Source organism: Morus notabilis, unplaced genomic scaffold, assembly GCF_000414095.1.
Source record: "Morus notabilis unplaced genomic scaffold, ASM41409v2 Scaffold18, whole genome shotgun sequence".
In the NCBI taxonomy this organism is placed as follows: domain Eukaryota; kingdom Viridiplantae; phylum Streptophyta; class Magnoliopsida; order Rosales; family Moraceae; genus Morus; species Morus notabilis.
In genome coordinates, this window is record NW_010358991.1 from 16,892 (window position 1) to 33,607 (window position 16,716).

Below are 16,716 nucleotides of genomic sequence, written 5' to 3' on the forward strand. Positions count from 1 at the left end.
AAAAAAAAAGAAAAAAAAAAAAAAAAAAAAAAAAAAAACAGAAACAATTAACTGAAAAAAAAAAAAGTGAGAAAAAAACAGATCAAAGGATACAAAACGCTCTTCATGTGATTGCAAAAATAACCTAGCGGTAAATTTAGCTCTGATTATATTTGAGATAGAGTAATCCCCCACCAAGTTAAAAAAGGTTTCTCTCTGTTTAGCCTGAAAAAAATATTATGTAATGCCTCCAAGGCTCCAAAATCCTTTGAAGCTCTTACATGGCAAGCAATGGAGCAAATAGATAAATGCCATAGTGGAAAGCAAACGCAAAGGTAATAGTGCACGCAATTATCACCGAGTTGCTTTTTAAACAAAAAATTAGCCCAGATAATCAGGATCTTTATTCCCTCTAATTACCAACGACAAACTAAATAATCATTTCGTACGAACAATACCAAATACGCATTATTACCAAGACCCAACTTTATAATCATTTCGTACAAAAATACCAAATACACATTATTACCAAGAACAAATATGCATCATTAACCAGTCACCACTCCACTATCTCACCAAAAAATACACCAAAAAAATATTTTAAAAAAAAAGAAAAAGAAAAACTGTTATATAGCCTATAAAAGCCAAAAACCAACGCGAAGACCCATCTCTCTCTTATCTCCCTCCTCTCTCTCTCTCTCTCTCTCTCTATACAGAATATAGCACCAAAAGGAAACAGAAAATGGACATAGCAATACCATCCTCGCCGGAGTTGGAGTTGGAAAACCTCAAGGCTCTGAAAGTCCTCGGAAAAGGAGCCATGGGAACGGTCTTTCTGGTCTACGACCGTACAGCCGATCCCTCAGCTCGCAATCCATTTGCACTGAAAGTGGTCGATAAGTCCTGTCTCCCCACCAAGCTCGACGCCGAACGCCGCGCGCGCTGGGAGATCACCGTCCTCTCCCGACTGTCTTCCGGTCACCCATTCTTGCCTTCTCTCTTGGGCTCGTTCGAGGCCCAAGACTATCTGGGCTGGGCCGTCCCCTACTGCCCCGGCGGCGACCTCAACGCCCTCCGCTACCACCAGACGGACCGCGTCTTCTCCCCAGCCGTCATCCGCTTCTACCTGGCAGAGATCGTCTGCGCTCTCGACCACCTCCATTCCATGGGGATCGCCTACCGTGACCTCAAGCCAGAGAACGTCCTCATTCAGCACTCCGGTCACGTGACTCTCACCGACTTCGACCTCTCCCGTAGCCTCAAGCGCCGTACGGCCGTTGTAACCGTCATTTCCTCGGAGGACGAGTCTGCATCGGCAGCGACTGTGAGAGAAATTCGCCGTAAACATCGGAGGAACCTCACGCGCTGGCTCAGCTCCGTAACCGCCGGCGATTACCACACAAGCGCGGGATTGAAGAAAACGAAATCGGCCCGAGTCAGCCCGGTGAGTCGGCGGAAGACGAGTTTCTCGAACGGAGAGCGGTCAAACTCGTTCGTCGGGACGGAGGAGTACGTGTCGCCGGAGGTGGTGCGTGGGGAAGGGCACGAGTTCGCGGTGGACTGGTGGGCCCTAGGGATTCTGACGTACGAGATGATGTACGGGACGACGCCGTTTAAGGGGAAGAATCGGAAGGAGACGTTTCGAAACGTGCTGGTGAAACAGCCCGAGTTCATCGGAAAGCCCACGGCCCTAACGGACCTGATCCGACGGTTGCTCGAGAAGGACCCCACCAGACGCCTTGGCTACTCCCGAGGCGCGTGCGAGATCAAGGAACACGATTTCTTTCGCGGCGTCAGGTGGGACCTACTCACGGAGGTCTCACGGCCTCCGTTTATTCCGTCGCGTGACGACGCTGATTTAACGGAGAGGTCAACGGCGGCTGGCTTTGATATTCGTGACTACTTCCAAAAGTTGAGGTCACCGCCGTCTATGCCGCCGTCACCCGATTGTCAACGACTAACGGGGTTCTGACGCACGTGCGAGAGTTGGCGCGTGTAAGAAGTAGTTACTCTTTGTCTTATATATATTTTCGATTTTTTTCACTCCGTATTCAGTGTACATAAAATAAGATTGAAGTTGGAAAACGGCGTTAGTTTATATAAACTATTAGATTTGTAATATACAGAGAATCTTCATCCCAGATTTATACAGTAGAGATCTTTCCCACTTTCATTGTTCGGCGCGTGTAATACGTGGCAACATTCATTTATCTTCCCTTCTATTTTTCATTTTTTTTACTTTACCTAGAATGATAGAAGAAAGAAAAGCAAGAGGATTCTCAATTCTTTGCCGTACAATTAACCAATAACATTTTTCAACAAAATGTCTAAAGTATACGTCTTTACCATTTACTCGTTTAAAGTCTCGATTAAACGTGAAGTTAATTTGAATGGCAACACTAAAAAAACATATCTTTACTTGGAGAAAAAGAATGTGTTAGTGAGCGTTTAGTTCATAAATTCAGAATTTTTTTTATTTTACTTGTGTTTTTTGTTAAAAAAAACACTGTAGAAAATCATGAATTATGATTCAAAATCAAGAACGAATACAGAAAACAAACGTCCCCTTAATGATTTATCAAGTACTCAGATTTTGCGTTCCAGTGATTTGTGTCCAAGTTTATTCACATTACAAGGAGAAAAGGAAAAAAGGAAAGGTGTTGGTGGGTCAAGAAGTAAAAATTTACATCATTAATGTTACCAAAAAAAAAAAAAAAAGATTACTCCATTTAAAAAATAATAAAATAAAGACAATTACAATAACACGGTGTATGTTCCGTGAAGGGTGGTTTTACATGAGTTACGTTATTATCGAAATAATTAGATACCAAAATTTTTGGTGCTTTTACACGTGATTTACTTCGTGGCTTTGATCATTACTTCTTCTTTGGGATTTATATTCCGCAATCTTATCACTTTTTGACGTATTTTCTTTGCTCATTAACATAAGAATGGTTCTATAATATTTATGTACACACTTATATATTATATATAATCTTAAGATAAATCTCCTGTTTAAACTTTAAAGCATCATAAGAATGTTATATTTCACCTATGTTGTGTGATCACGTGAAAAGTGATAAGAGTTTGAGGTGGAATATATAGTAGGTAACTAGGTTTAGAAACTCGATGAGCAATCCAAACAATAATTTTGATAAAATTTAGGCAAATAACCTTTTTTAGTTCTCTATATCTAGGCATGCAAGTTGTTTGTATTTTTCTTAAAATATATATTTAAATCGTTACACACATTCTTAGTTGAAGGGAAAATACATAAAATAAAATTGATGTGATATTGGTGATCTTTGGGAGAAAGCTGGTACAAAGATTCTCACACAGTCTATATCTTCTAGCTTAGGATGGTTGTGGAATTCTTTATTCAAACAAAATTGTTAATGAAACAAGTTAAAAAAAAAAAAAGAAGAAGAAATAATTAAGTTACTTTTAAAAAGATTACTTTTGATTGTTGCATTAATTTACAAACTTCGGCACAGAAAGGGTGAGAGGTTACTATGATTATGGGACAAAATGTTCTGAAATCACGGGATTTTAAGTCTTAGATTATTTGCTCGGTTCTTACTTTACTAAACATTTCATATGACTTTCATCTTTACTGTCCACTATAGTTTACACTAGTAATGATTATAACTTTTCCACCAACAAAAAAAAAAGAAAAAAAAAAACCTTCAGAAAATTAATACAACTTAAGAAATAAAAGCAGAATTAGGGCCATAAATAAATCAAGATCTTTCAGGTCAATCCTGCGCCAAACCCCACTGGAATATTTTGCTATTTGAGAATGATGTTAAAAGGGTTTTTTGTTCACAGAAAAGGGTATACAATTTAAGTAAATTTCGATAATTATAAAGTTGGAATGATTTTTTTTTCAAAAAAAAAAAAAAAAAAAAGAAGAAGCACGTGACTGACATAATTTTGGTATAATATAGGGACCACTCGTGTGCAAAAGCGAAAAGCTTACCAGCTTTGAGAGACTATAGACTTAGTGCTCTTACGGTGAAGTGGATGAAAAAGAGCTTGTCTTTTTAGTTTTTTACATAGCACTACTTGAGAATTTTCCCGGGCAAAAACAAATGGATGATAAATACTATTTGATGGAGCGACTTGTTTGTAGTTGAGGGACAAAATAATAATAATAATAATAATAATAATAATAATAAAGCTTGTAAGGAAAAGTAGGATTGAAAATTTCTTGTTGTACGAAGCTTGAATTCAGTGCAATCTAAAAGAATGCATAGACTCGTATGTCGTGGTTTGTAAAGATGACAAAATATTGTTACCTATAAGTAACAATATATCACGAACTCCAATTTGTAGGGTAGAAGAAGCACGATCACGTTAAACGACAACCTAGATTTCACGGATTTCTGGGACGACACAAATAAGAAAATGGACAAAGAAGAAGGTAAAAATTTCAAGAAACATCAATAATCCACTATACAACACTAACCAAAAAAATGATAATAATGACTCGTAATCCCTAGGTACATTAATCCGATTAAAAGAAATTATACTCGTTTATTTCATAGATTTAAATCATATATTAAGGAGACGTTTGATTCATGGATTAGAATCATGATATTAGAATAATTTTCGATTTACGTGTATTTTTTGTGAGAGAAAACATTGTAGCGAACCACGAACCATGATTCGAATCGGGGTACAAATCCCCCAACCAAACAACTCCTTAATCTTTTTGCTACATTCTCTTGTAAAATTTTAAATTGCTTAAATCTATAAATCAAACGGAAAATTATATATCATTCCTACTATAGTAGAATCGGGTGCTTAAATTAACGAGAGAAGAACAAACAAGAATTGGATGCCTTGAAGGCAATAACATGAAGAAATTATTCCATGTGTCGGAGAATTTAAGGCTTAATGTTGTAAAGCATTTTTTCCCCCCCCAACAAGTGAGACCATATTCTTTACAGACCCCGCATGTGGGCTACGAACAAAATACTACTCTTGTCATTATACCACGGGTGTACTGTGGTTGGCTTCTTCCATTTTTTAGCAATATAATTAGTAGCCAAACAAGTTGATGCTACGGGACTTTGTTGCCTGTGAATGGGGCAACGAAGAGCCTTTTTATTGTGGTCCTTATTGTATCCATATATATATATATATATATATATATATATATCTCCCTTCAAAGTTTGGATCTTTTCTCTCAAACGAATGAGAAACCACCACGAATGACCATATATATATATATATATATTCACTGGGAAATTATGTGAGTACCGGCAGGTAGAATGTGATATGTCTTTACGTACAGTCGGTTGTTCATGAAAATGGTCTTGAATTATTTTTAGTACGGGTTTCTTTTGTCGAATTAAATATTATATGTAGGGTAGTAAATTGACTGATTTAGAACTTGTGTGAAACTAATATACGTGTAATACAGTAATTAATTCAAATTATAACTTTAAAATGTCGAAATTTCTAATTACTATAATTATATATATATATTAGCGCCTTTCTAAATTTGGTTCTTAATGCTTTGAAGGCTAGCTAAAGAGGAAAAAGGATAACGAAAGAAAATAAGTTTTGTGCACACGTGTGATGTGAATGCCACAATTTGATTTTGATTTTTTATAAGCTAATCAAACTTATCTTTGGTTTTCACGTACGGAACTGTTTACTGCTATATTCCTCATTTTTTTTTTCTTTTTTTTTTTCCATTGAAACTGAAACCTCTATCTTTGTACTTAAATCCAAAGCCTTGTGAATACTAATTTAAAAGTTCAAACTACAGCATTAATACTTAAAACATTGCCCCATTACACATCTAATGATCAGTTTATCGTTAGTTTATATATATATATGTATATATATATATATTATATGTATATATTATAGACACACACACATCACTTTCTCTTTTCTGACTATGACCCAGCATTGGAACCCTTCCATTTGTAATGATGCCGTTTGCTTAATTTTTGACGTTCAACGTGGCATCTTTACATGAAAAACGTTCGATACTTGGACCAATATATATTTCCACATCAATGTTTTCTTGGAGAAAACCGGCCGGTTCACCTTTATTCTTATGTATAATGTTATCGATTAGTCAAAGAGAGTAAACAACTTTTAGGCTTCAGATAAATATGTTAATGTTATATGTTACTCCTTTGTTAACATTAATACGGTAGGTTTGAAAGCATAAAGCAACTTATCAACAAAACAACTTTTGACGGTCATCACCATCATGAGTTTGAGTGATGAAATTAGGTTTGAACCTTTCTTAAGGTTGAACAAACTTTCTAGGGTCGGTTCAAAGGCAAATCATAAACAAGAATTAGATAACTACTATATCTAGACATAATGTTGAATACAATGTCACACATGAATCTTGACCGAATTGTATTTCTTGTCAAGTATGTGTTTATATACATATACATATACATATATATTTACAAATCCACCACATCATCATATTTTTATATGTGATAGATCGATAACCACCATATAAACGTAATTATTTATTAAAATTCATCTATATATACATATATATATATATATATATGTATGCGGTTGTATCTCATGTTGATCAAATCAAAGAGCAGACAGAACCCTTTTTATACGCGGACTTCTTTTTGAACTACAACCAATTATAATCAGGATAACGACTGCCAATAGCGGGTGGTGGGATTTTCGTCCAAATTAACTCCTAATATAAAAAGAAAGAGATCTTTGTACATACATATATTTAGTTTATCAAAGTTACTGTTCAATAAATTAAAATTATTTTTATTCTGCATTTCAAAGCTTCTGTTTGACGACATCATTTATGTAGTTGTTTAGATATAAGGTGTCACATCAAATATGGAGATGTGTTTATTTAAAAAAAAAAAAAGAAAATTACAGTTTGCACCGACACAAGAAGTGAGGCTAGCTAGGGCCATAATAAATAAAAGCTTCCCGTGGCCTAATAATGTAGTAATTCATGGCTAGCATTCTTTGCGGGTAATTTGCCATAAAAAAATATTTAATTGTCGAAAGCAATATGCTAGCATGAACAAATATGCATACCCTACAACCAGTTTATATAAAATCCAAAAAAAAAAAAAAAAATCAAGAAATAATAGTGCCATGTACATTTATTTTTATATATATATTTCAGGTATCAAGCTATAATGTTGCCAATGAATTAGCTGGCAAGATATATATATATATATATATATATATATATGCCTTGAATATTATTGTGGAAGGCTGCACTATGTATGTGGGCAATATGGACATCTGAGTTGGTTTAAATTAAAGAAGTTGCCTTTTAAGTCTTGCTTTATAGAGTGCGGTACTTGTTGGCTTTCAAAAAGGAAGAAATTCCTGTAGTTTAATTTTGTTTACTGTTTGAGTACCGACTGATATCCCAGGAAGAGAAGCAAAAAAGAAGAGTTGGCAAATCCCACTATAGTGAATGAATGAGCCTTGAATAGATAATGTTGCCAATAAATGAGCTAGCATTGTATGTGTTGCTAAAAATAACTTTTTGCACGCTTGTCCTGATCTTCAGCAAAAGTTAAGGAAATAACGGCATAAGAATTCCAAAAAATATCTTCACGTGAATTAAAACTAAGGACCAAATTCTGAGGTTTATATTAAAATTGGTCACTGACAACTTCATATTAATATTTTGCTGTTGCAATATATATATATAAGATTTTCTTTTCTTTTCTCTTTGGAATGAATTTAAAAGAATTATGTCAGCTAGCTAGAAATAAGAAACACATAAGAAAGAAGTTGGAGGAATTACATTAGTTCATTTCGTACGTTTAGTTGTATACATTTTTTGATTTCTTTTGATTATGTCTACATATTTCCCCTTTGTTTTTTTGTCCACCCATGTTATAATCCTTAACCTTTTTTTTTTTTTAAGGAGCATCCCTTTCTCTTTAGATTTCAGATTCAACAACTGCTACCTGCCAATTGATAAATAAAATGAAAAAACACATTAAAAAAACAAAAACACAACTGGGAAAGGATGTCAACTTGGAATTCGACAACCGAAGAACAAACGACAAGAATAAAATTAAAAACGACGAGAACATTGGAAAATAGCAGCGCCAGAAGAAATGGAAGCAACCCATAAAAACGACACCAAATTTGGAAACGAAAACAACTCTAAAGAAGACGACAAAATAAAAACGACAACATAACGAAACGATATTCCAGCTGATAGAAAAATCAATGGCAAGAAGAACTATGATGGTACTGTTTTAAAATGATGCCCTGTGTCGCATTTATGTTATCACTTCTGTATATTGTTGTCTTTTTCTAATATGATATCGTCTTATTTATCTGCTGACTGCTATCATATTCTAAGTGGATGTCGTATCATAAGATTGTGTCCTTTCAAAAACTATTTGTCCTATATTCGTTTTTTGTTCTTTTTCCCCAGGTATTTTCATTTTTCAAGATTGTTTCTTCTACAATGTCGTTTTCTCAAACTGTCATTTCCCCCAGTAATTATGTCGTCTCACATTTTGTTGTCTTTATTTGTATTGTTACACGTCTAATGTCGTGATGTCGTTTTATGTATTCTTAAGGTTGCTTTCTTAAGTCCCGTTCATTTCACCGATTCAAGTTTTTAATTCGAGTTTAGATGTGATTTTATGTGAGTTTTTTACTGTAGTAAAAAAGCTAAATGTGACTGTTTTTAAGAGCTTTTTACTGTAGCAAAAAAGTTAGATTGTTGTTTCTTTCATGTTTTTTCATCCAAGGTAATGGCCGTAACGCCGTTTTCGGTTCGGCCCTTGTTTCGATGTGCTATAATTTTTCTTAGTTTGATGTCGTTTCATGTGGGTAAGACCTTGATGCTGCGACTCAGGTATTGACAATGAATTGATGTTAAAGTTGTTTTGGTACATTGACATATGATTTTCCACTGGTGCAAGGCTTATATAATTAAGTACTGAAACAACCCCAACCGCCAGAATGCACCACTTTCAATTGATGTTGAAGTCGTTTTGATACATTGACATTCCTTTCATACTGTCGTTGTCTCTCTTCCTGTTGTTTCTCATTTTATCGTCGTTTTCTGATATCATGTTGTGTTCTGAGTCCACGTCGATTCTCTAACTTTACTAATGTTTCACCAAGTGACACCATCTCTTGATAATTGTCTTTTTTACTATTTTGTAGTTTCAATAAAGAGTAAAAATTTAGACTCATACATTCTAAGAGGGTATTTATCTCCTCTTTCCTTTCTAATAAGCTTATCTTTTTTGAAGGGAAAAAAAAGATAAATATACCGTAAAGTGTATAAATCTGAATTTTTACCTCTTACTATTAATTAATATTTTTAATTAAATAATTATATTAGTCAAAAGGTATTTATAAAAAATAAGGGATAAAAGTCTAAATCTATACATTTTAAGAATAAGTTTAATAATTCTCTCCCTCTAAAAGAGTAATAATTTTTTCCCTAATGATATCATTTTAGCTCTTGTTTGATTCATAGTTTGTCGTTTATTAGTTTGCTGTCGTTTCTTCATGTTATGCCGTTTCTCAAAGTATTTGACGTTTACTCATGCATTTTCATTTTTCACGATTGTTGTCGTTTTATCTGGATGACTAGACGCCGTTCTTGCTATTGTCGCCGTCCCGAGAGACCAGATATTGTTTATTTCAGGTCCATGAAACTCACCCTTGTATTGCAGCAAACCATTCTTCCCTGTCAGGTTGCACTCTCAGACTTACTTACAAAATCACAATGGACAAAAAAAGAAATACAAAAGTAGTTTATTTTCTTCAAATCACATTGTTTCATTTCTTTCCTCACTAATATGTTCATTACATGTCTAAACTAGTAAAATTAGTTATAACGTTCTACTTCAAAATGATCTTAACATGATGTTATATGAATAAGATAATGCTTGCTTGTTAATATTAAAATTGGAATGACGATTGCCCAATACATCTCTCCATAATTATATATATATATATATATATATGTATGTTCATATATATTACGCACTGCTTTTTCCAAAAAAAAAAAAAAAAAAAACATAACAATTATAAATTGAAAACAAAATCTTAGGCCTTATATGTCTAACTTAAAAAGGAAAATCCAAATTATAAAAAAAAAAAAAATTACATGGTTTGTTAAGGTTTTGTGGAAACCTATTATTTATGTTAATGATTGTTTATTTTTTAATGTAGTGGCATAAATAATACTTTGTATTTGGTATTTCTTTTTTTTTCCCCCTTATAGAAACAAAACAAAACAAGGGGAGAAAAAGAAGAAGAAGAAGAAGACAAAACAGACTTGAAGGCCTCATTCTTTCCATAATTCAAATCATAACTCAAACTTTTTGTTATAGTAGTTTTTCTCATAAAAATTTAAATTTTACTTTTTTGTTATAATATTTTCTCTTATATAAATTTATTTTCAACTCAAGTACTCACCTCGAACTGTAAAAAGAACATGTTTGAAGTTCCCTTTCCAATTATAAAAAGAGAAAATTATAGATTTTACCCTCCTTAAGTACTTGATTTACTAAAAATATTCCTTTTAAAAAACTATATTCCTTAAATAGTTCTAACTTAAAAGATAAAAATATATAAGTTAATATTAAGAGATAAAAATAAAAGGGACTCCATTTCAAAAGGTATTAAAAAGGGAGAAAGAGGGAAATATGCCAAGACTTGAGATGAATTAAAATTAATAGGCCAATAGTTTACATAAGTTAATAAATATGCCAAATTACTGGTTTTGTCCATAACTTGTTATAACTATAACTTGACAAGTTATTGTCCATAAATCACGGTTTTTGTCCATAACTTGTCTGGCTATGCACCATAACTTGACAAGTTTGTCCATAACGTTATAAACCATAACTTAACAAGTTATGGCCTATTAATTTCTATAACTAAAAGTTGGCCTACATACTTCTTTAAACTTTTCATATTAGCCTATTTTTTACTATTTCTATATTAAAACTTGCCCATCTAAAAACACACATTTGACTCCATTTGCAGATGAGAGGAGAGTCAAACTCAGTGGCTAATAGTGTGTCTTGGTATACACCCCAGGATAATAAGGAAGTTAGGCAGCTCGACATACTCGATCGATTACGCCCAATTTAAGTAATCTGGTTACGAACCATTTTTGCTTAAGCAGCCTCCTCTGTCAAAAACAGTCACAAATTAGTCATGTCATGAATTTCATTAGTCAAAAAGAGTATCCATTTAAGGAAACAAAAAAAAAACAAAAAAACAAAAACAAAAAAAACCAACCAAGCTTAATCTCAGTTGCGCGCTTGCATTCGACTGTTCACATGATCAGCCTGTTACTTAACTAGTACTTAATTAATTAGTACTTTCATTCTTCAAAAATTTCCGCCCATTTTTTTTTTTTTTTGGTTAGTGATGTATCATTTAAGACTAAAATCCGAACTCAATACATTGAAAAGAAATCACACGTCCGCTAAATAAAGATTAATAATAACAATAATCATGTATCAATGATAAATATTGTTAAACGTACATGCATATTAACATAAACATAAAAACTACATGCACGCAGAACAAGGACGTTTTTCATTTAATGTCCTTATCGCGGTTTGCGTCCTGTCACAAACAAAAGTACGATTTACTCTGCCCAAAGCCCTAACTCCCCACCAATATTAATATTGCCTAAAGACATTCTGGGTTAAACTACAACGTAACTTTCTTTTCCCAAGTCCAACAGATCAGATCAGAAACCCCACTTATTATTATTATTATTCGCCTGATTCCTTCTTCTTTACCTTTTCTAAAAAAATCTCCACCTTCAAACCCTAATTACTTGCAAAAACAAATGGATTTTAAATCCGACATTGATCTCATACATCACGGCGAAGAGGATCATCATGATCATGATCATGATGATCAAGATCATGATCAGAAGAAGCCAATTAAAATGGGACGAGGAAAGATCCAGTGCAAGATGATTGAGAACCAGACGAACAGGCAAGTGACTTATTCGAAACGACGAAATGGGATATTCAAGAAAGCTAGCGAGCTCTCCGTCCTCTGCGACGCCAAGGTCTCCATCATCATGATCCCTCGCAACGCCACCAGAGTGCACGAGTTTTGCACCCCTGGTTCCTCGTAAGTCCAACAATTAATATTAATTTTTTGAGCTACATATATATATATATACACATACATGATACATATATATACACACGCGTTATATTTAATGATATGATATCTTGAGGTTGTTGGTGATTGATGAATCTGCAGGACTAAGGAGATGCTCGACAGGTATCAGAGAGCCAAAGGGATCGACGTGTGGAAGACTCTTTATGAGGTTGTTCTGATCATGATCGTCTATTGATCTCTCTTTTGAAACTTTTAAGGCGCTTTTTTTTTTCTGGTCTGTGTGTGGATCCGTTCTCACTGTTTCTGGATCTGAAATTAAAAATAAAAAAAAAATCAAATCTTGGGATAATTATTATTAATTCTTTTAATAAAGCAAATTTTTTGAAGTCATGATGTACTCATGCGTACAAATTTATATGCTGTAGAAAATGCAAAAAAACTTACGGGAACACAGAGAGAAGAACGACGAACGTAAGAGAGAGATCAGGTAATGAATTACATATGACCACTAAAAAAAAGTGGTTTTTTTTTTTTTAATGAATTGTTAATGGGCTTATTTATTTATTTTTATATATTTTTAAACAGGCAGAGAATGGGTTATGATCTGAGTGGTCTGAACTGGTTTGAGCTGCGTGATCTTGAAGACAGTATGTCATCTGCAGTGGAAGCTATACGTGAGAAAAGGGTTGAATCTTGTGCTATATACTAAAGTTTCTTATATATGGTCATCACATTTTTTTTCGATATTTTATTGAGCTAGAATATTTGAAACTTGTGCCTTTTGAATATGTGGTTGATTGATCTGCAAATTAATCTCTCTTAGGTAACCCATTAACATGCTCACTTATTTTTATTTTATTTTCTTCTTTCATGGTGGGAAATTAAAAGCAATAATTGGATGAATCCTCAAAATTATAAACAAAATATCTTAACACGAGTACACAAAACAAGTAGTATTCTCTTTAGTAACACGCTTCTTGAGTTCCAAATAGAGTTAAGTGCTTAAAGTCATCATTTTGTGTTAGTCTATTATGTGAGAATCCTTACTTACCTGACTAATGTAAAGGCCTTTCAAGTAAAATATGATATGATGTATAGGAATCGCTTGTTATCAGCGTTTTGTTTCACTAGTTGATCCTTAAAATTTAGATTTTTCTCCCTAGTTGGCTTTACCTAAAGATTAAATCCGAGATAATTTTTTGGTCATTGCTTGTTGAAACTGATTATCAGAATATGAGATGATTTTCTTGTCCCATACTTTCAGAAACACAAGATCAAAACTCAAACCGATACAACCAAGAAGAAGGTTAGAAAGTTTTTACATTATTTTACTTTAGGTTGATCTAGTTGCGTTTTCAACCCTCCTGCCTTTGATTATCTCCATTTCATCACAGGTAAAAAGCTTGGAGGATAGATACTTTCGTCTTCTCCATGAGATCGTAAGTATACTACTAAGTTATCGAACCTTGATTCCAATTCGTTTTAAAAATTCCCTAAGTTTTTGAACAATTTATTGGGTTGATTATAATGTGAAATTACTGAACATTTCCAAGACCATGATATTAATTTCAATTGATCGTCATTTTCTTTTACTGCTTTATGTGCTAATAATGAAGGCTGCACAGCGTGAGGATTCACCATACGGGCCAATGTATCAGGAAAACATTGGCGGCGGATATGAATCTGATAACATCGGCCAATGGGGCATCCAGTCTTTCCGCTTTCCGCCACCACAACCATCACCAGAGTTGTCGCTCTAATGCCATTCACAATGGACCAACTCTCTTCCTAAGTACTCTATTTAGTAGTAAAGTAGTGGTGTGTACTATAACTTTCTTAGCGTTGCATCCTTTTTTAGTTAAACTCTAATTAGTCGTCTACTTAGACGCTGGACTCCCTCTAACCTTGATGCAAAATATGCATTATGTCATGTTAGTATTGTTTGGTATATGCTAAATGCTGACACTAATTAGTGATCTCTCTATCGATGCAAATGTTGTTTCCAGCTGATGAAACTGATTCCATTTGCTTACTCTAAGCTTTATATGATCAGTTCGTTTCTTGATTTGTTCCCTTTCACGCTTTTATTTGATGGATGTATGTACTATGAATCCGTTATAATAGCTTGGAAGAAATTTCTCAAAAATGAATGTGTATCTATAATGTCAGTAGTAAAAAAAATATTGATACAAACAGTAAATCTCTTGAGACGAATCGTGAATGTATCAATGAACGGTATGATGATACAAACAGTCTATTCAGCTGAGATCTCCCAAAGAAGGGCACGAAAAGGAGGCACCAAGCGTGTGTCAACCAGAAACTCTAGGTTCAAGAACATTCCCTGCTGTTTCTGAAGATGTTTGTAATGCACCAGAGGATCCAAGAAGAGCACTTCACGCACCCGCATACAAACACACTCATTTGTATATGATGGCACTATCCATATGTAATGGCCTGTTTGGTTCATAAGTTCGAGTAGATATTTAAATTTTCGTGAGAGAAAACACTTTAACAAAAGGGGTTTGAATTGTGGTTCAAATTATGAGCCAAAGGACACAAAATTATTTTTCTGCTGAAAATAATATATTAATTAATAAGACAGAGTTGTGGATAACAAAGGAAAGAATGCCATTCATCTGGATCGAAAGTAGAGAGATTATGCTATGATCTCACACCATATCCAACAATGTCTCATTTTCTTAGGCTTGGATCTCATCTTCAAGAAAAATCTGTTCTAGAAATTTAAAATTCTTCGTAAACCAAAATGGGTTCTAGAAAGTGCCAACAAGGCCTTTTGCGTTCTTCTGCAGTCCTTGTACAAGCAATAGCTAATCCATCAACGTTTACCTCTAATAACTATTGAAGCAACATCATGTCACCAAAGACGATTCTCGACCACGGCAGTAACAATACCCTTCAGTGTCTCCTGCATTAAATTAGCAAAAAGATCATGAAACAGGAGTTCTACTTTATATCTAACCAACCAAGTTAGTTCCAACAGATTCCGTTAGTTTTCGTACCGCAGAATGGTCTTTCAGGCCAAGAGAGAGGACTAACGGCCTGGCAGCACCGGACACACTGCAAAAATGATTGGATGAAACCAGGGAATGAAGCATATGATGTAGGAAAAAAGATATAATACCTCTAAATCTAATATGTCGAACTGGAAATGACACTTACCTAATGTGCTCTATCAGCTGACGAGCGCATGCCACTAGCATTGGCTGCACCAATTGCAGCAAGTTAAAAATAAGCATAAATCAGTTATCAAACTTTAAGTTGAAACACTACTACTACTACTACTACTACTACTAATTCAAGATCCTAGCTTACTTCGTCCCTTTTGCCAAAAATAACAGACACGTCGAATGTTGGTTGGGTCAAGACTCCTTCATCCTTCCTGGAAGTGAAATATATCCACCTTTAGATGCTAAAATCAATCAATTAAGTATAGTCAAGCTTTAATCAGACATCGTAAGAATAATATACAGACCTGGCGTGCAGTATTGTGCCCATAGTTCCTATTTGAGTTGCTATAAACTGAAAGAAAGAAAGACAGAGAGAGAGAGAGAGAGAGAGAGAGAGAGAGTGCAACCCATATAACATTGAAGTTAAGTATAAACAGCGAATACTCCACAACCATAATCCAAACAGATACTGGGATCAAGAACTTACAAAGAAATGATCATCATAACTGCAGATGACAATATCTGTCTTTTTCCCCTGCAAAGAACAATCTATGCCACTGAGACTTCGAAACACCGACACGCGCCACAATCAAATAGTTTTTTAACTTTTCATTCTTTTCTATACTTTAGACCAGCAAAACTTCTTATTAAAAACCAAAACCACTTTGCTATGAAACATATGCCATGAGAATTAAAAACCAATACAAATAAACTAGTTGTTTGAACCATTCATACTTCTCTACAGTTTCAATAACCAAAACTTTTTGCTTTTTTTTAATTAAAAAAAGAGAACATTTTGCAATGCAAGATATGACGTAGAAGGATCAGAAGATGATAAAGCATCCTATTTATTGACAAATTCCTGAATATATCAACTTCAAATAAACATATTTGACGAGGGAAAAAAAAAACCTTAATTTCCAAAGAGAGCGTCTTATGAGGCACAGGAAAGCGTGGCAACGAGCTGCTCATAATATCTCCTTTTTGTTTCGCAGAAGCTGAAACTTTTTTTTTTTGGCCTCTTTTGCAGATACGAGTATGACCCTCCTTTTTGCTGACAATATATGACAAGTTTTAGCATCAGAATCCAAGATTGAGCGTTGAAAGCCTCAAAATTGAACAAGATAATCAATTTTCCAAATATACTCAAGATGATGAATTTGGAAATCTCCTAAGTTGTTAGAATTGGGACATAAAAATAAATTCAGGAAAAAAAACCCCAACAAACCCAGAATATCACCGCTCACAAACAATCGAAATGAGCTATACAAAGAAGAATCACCTTAATTTGTTTTCGATTCTGAAATACGGAAGGTGGGGGTAGCTTGTAGTTGGTCGTTGGAGCTGCGAGTGAGTGAGAAAGGAGACTTCTTGAATGGGAAGAAATAGATATTTTAAAGAACAAAAACAGTGAACAAGACCGGAACCC

At 34.2% G+C, this 16,716-nt stretch overlaps 3 protein-coding genes and 1 long non-coding RNA gene across 6 annotated transcripts; 2 read left to right on the top strand and 2 right to left on the bottom strand.

The window, feature by feature from the left end:
* The first annotated feature begins 666 nt into the window (after window positions 1–666).
* On the top strand, window positions 667–2,146 carry LOC21391347 (serine/threonine-protein kinase UCNL). The gene has a single exon (XM_010093673.2). The coding sequence runs from the start codon at window positions 722–724 to the stop codon at window positions 1,949–1,951; it is 1,230 nt and encodes a 409-aa protein (XP_010091975.1). The 5' UTR covers window positions 667–721; the 3' UTR covers window positions 1,952–2,146.
* A 9,571-nt stretch (window positions 2,147–11,717) lies between these two features.
* On the top strand, window positions 11,718–14,085 carry LOC21391348 (MADS-box protein CMB2). 3 transcript variants are annotated; one of them, XM_024162749.1, is made up of 7 exons: window positions 11,718–12,105; window positions 12,241–12,307; window positions 12,525–12,586; window positions 12,685–12,784; window positions 13,364–13,405; window positions 13,494–13,538; window positions 13,720–14,085. In XM_024162749.1, exons 1-7 carry the CDS (start codon window positions 11,813–11,815, stop codon window positions 13,966–13,968), a joined length of 858 nt encoding a protein of 285 aa, XP_024018517.1. In that variant the 5' UTR covers window positions 11,718–11,812; the 3' UTR covers window positions 13,969–14,085. The 3 variants fall into 3 exon arrangements, with proteins under 3 accessions (XP_024018517.1, XP_024018519.1, XP_024018520.1); XM_024162751.1 differs by having other exon boundaries at window positions 13,716–13,935; XM_024162752.1 differs by having other exon boundaries at window positions 13,725–13,935.
* Window positions 14,086–14,559: 474 nt separating this feature from the next.
* Window positions 14,560–15,629, bottom strand: LOC21391349 (proteasome assembly chaperone 3). The gene is made up of 5 exons (XM_024162746.1): window positions 15,593–15,629; window positions 15,433–15,499; window positions 15,280–15,323; window positions 15,120–15,177; window positions 14,560–15,025 (listed from the first exon to the last, which is right to left on the bottom strand). The coding sequence occupies exons 1-5, from the start codon at window positions 15,613–15,615 to the stop codon at window positions 14,975–14,977; spliced, it is 243 nt and encodes an 80-aa protein (XP_024018514.1). The 5' UTR covers window positions 15,616–15,629; the 3' UTR covers window positions 14,560–14,974.
* Window positions 15,630–15,756: 127 nt separating this feature from the next.
* LOC112090732 lies at window positions 15,757–16,710 on the bottom strand. The gene is made up of 3 exons (XR_002901790.1): window positions 16,570–16,710; window positions 16,200–16,341; window positions 15,757–15,822 (listed from the first exon to the last, which is right to left on the bottom strand). It is a non-coding gene; the product is annotated as an uncharacterized LOC112090732 (long non-coding RNA).
* Window positions 16,711–16,716: the final 6 nt, after the last annotated feature.

Bases quoted from the DNA above. Each gene is read 5' to 3' on its own strand.
- LOC21391347 (XM_010093673.2), top strand. From the start codon at position 722: ATGGACATAGCAATACCATCCTCGCCGGAGTTGGAGTTGGAAAACCTC.
- LOC21391349 (XM_024162746.1), bottom strand. From the start codon at position 15,615: ATGGGCACAATACTGCACGCCAG. The intron at 15,500-15,592 runs GTCTGTATATTA...TTTCACTTCCAG, and splicing joins GGCACAATACTGCACGCCAG to GAAGGATGAAGGAGTCTTGA. The intron at 15,324-15,432 runs GTAAGCTAGGAT...CAATTGGTGCAG, and splicing joins TTTTTGGCAAAAGGGACGAA to CCAATGCTAGTGGCATGCGC.
- LOC21391348 (XM_024162749.1), top strand. From the start codon at position 11,813: ATGGATTTTAAATCCGACATTGATCTCATACATCACGGCGAAGAGGAT. The intron at 12,106-12,240 runs GTAAGTCCAACA...ATGAATCTGCAG, and splicing joins TTTTGCACCCCTGGTTCCTC to GACTAAGGAGATGCTCGACA. The intron at 12,587-12,684 runs GTAATGAATTAC...ATTTTTAAACAG, and splicing joins GAACGTAAGAGAGAGATCAG to GCAGAGAATGGGTTATGATC.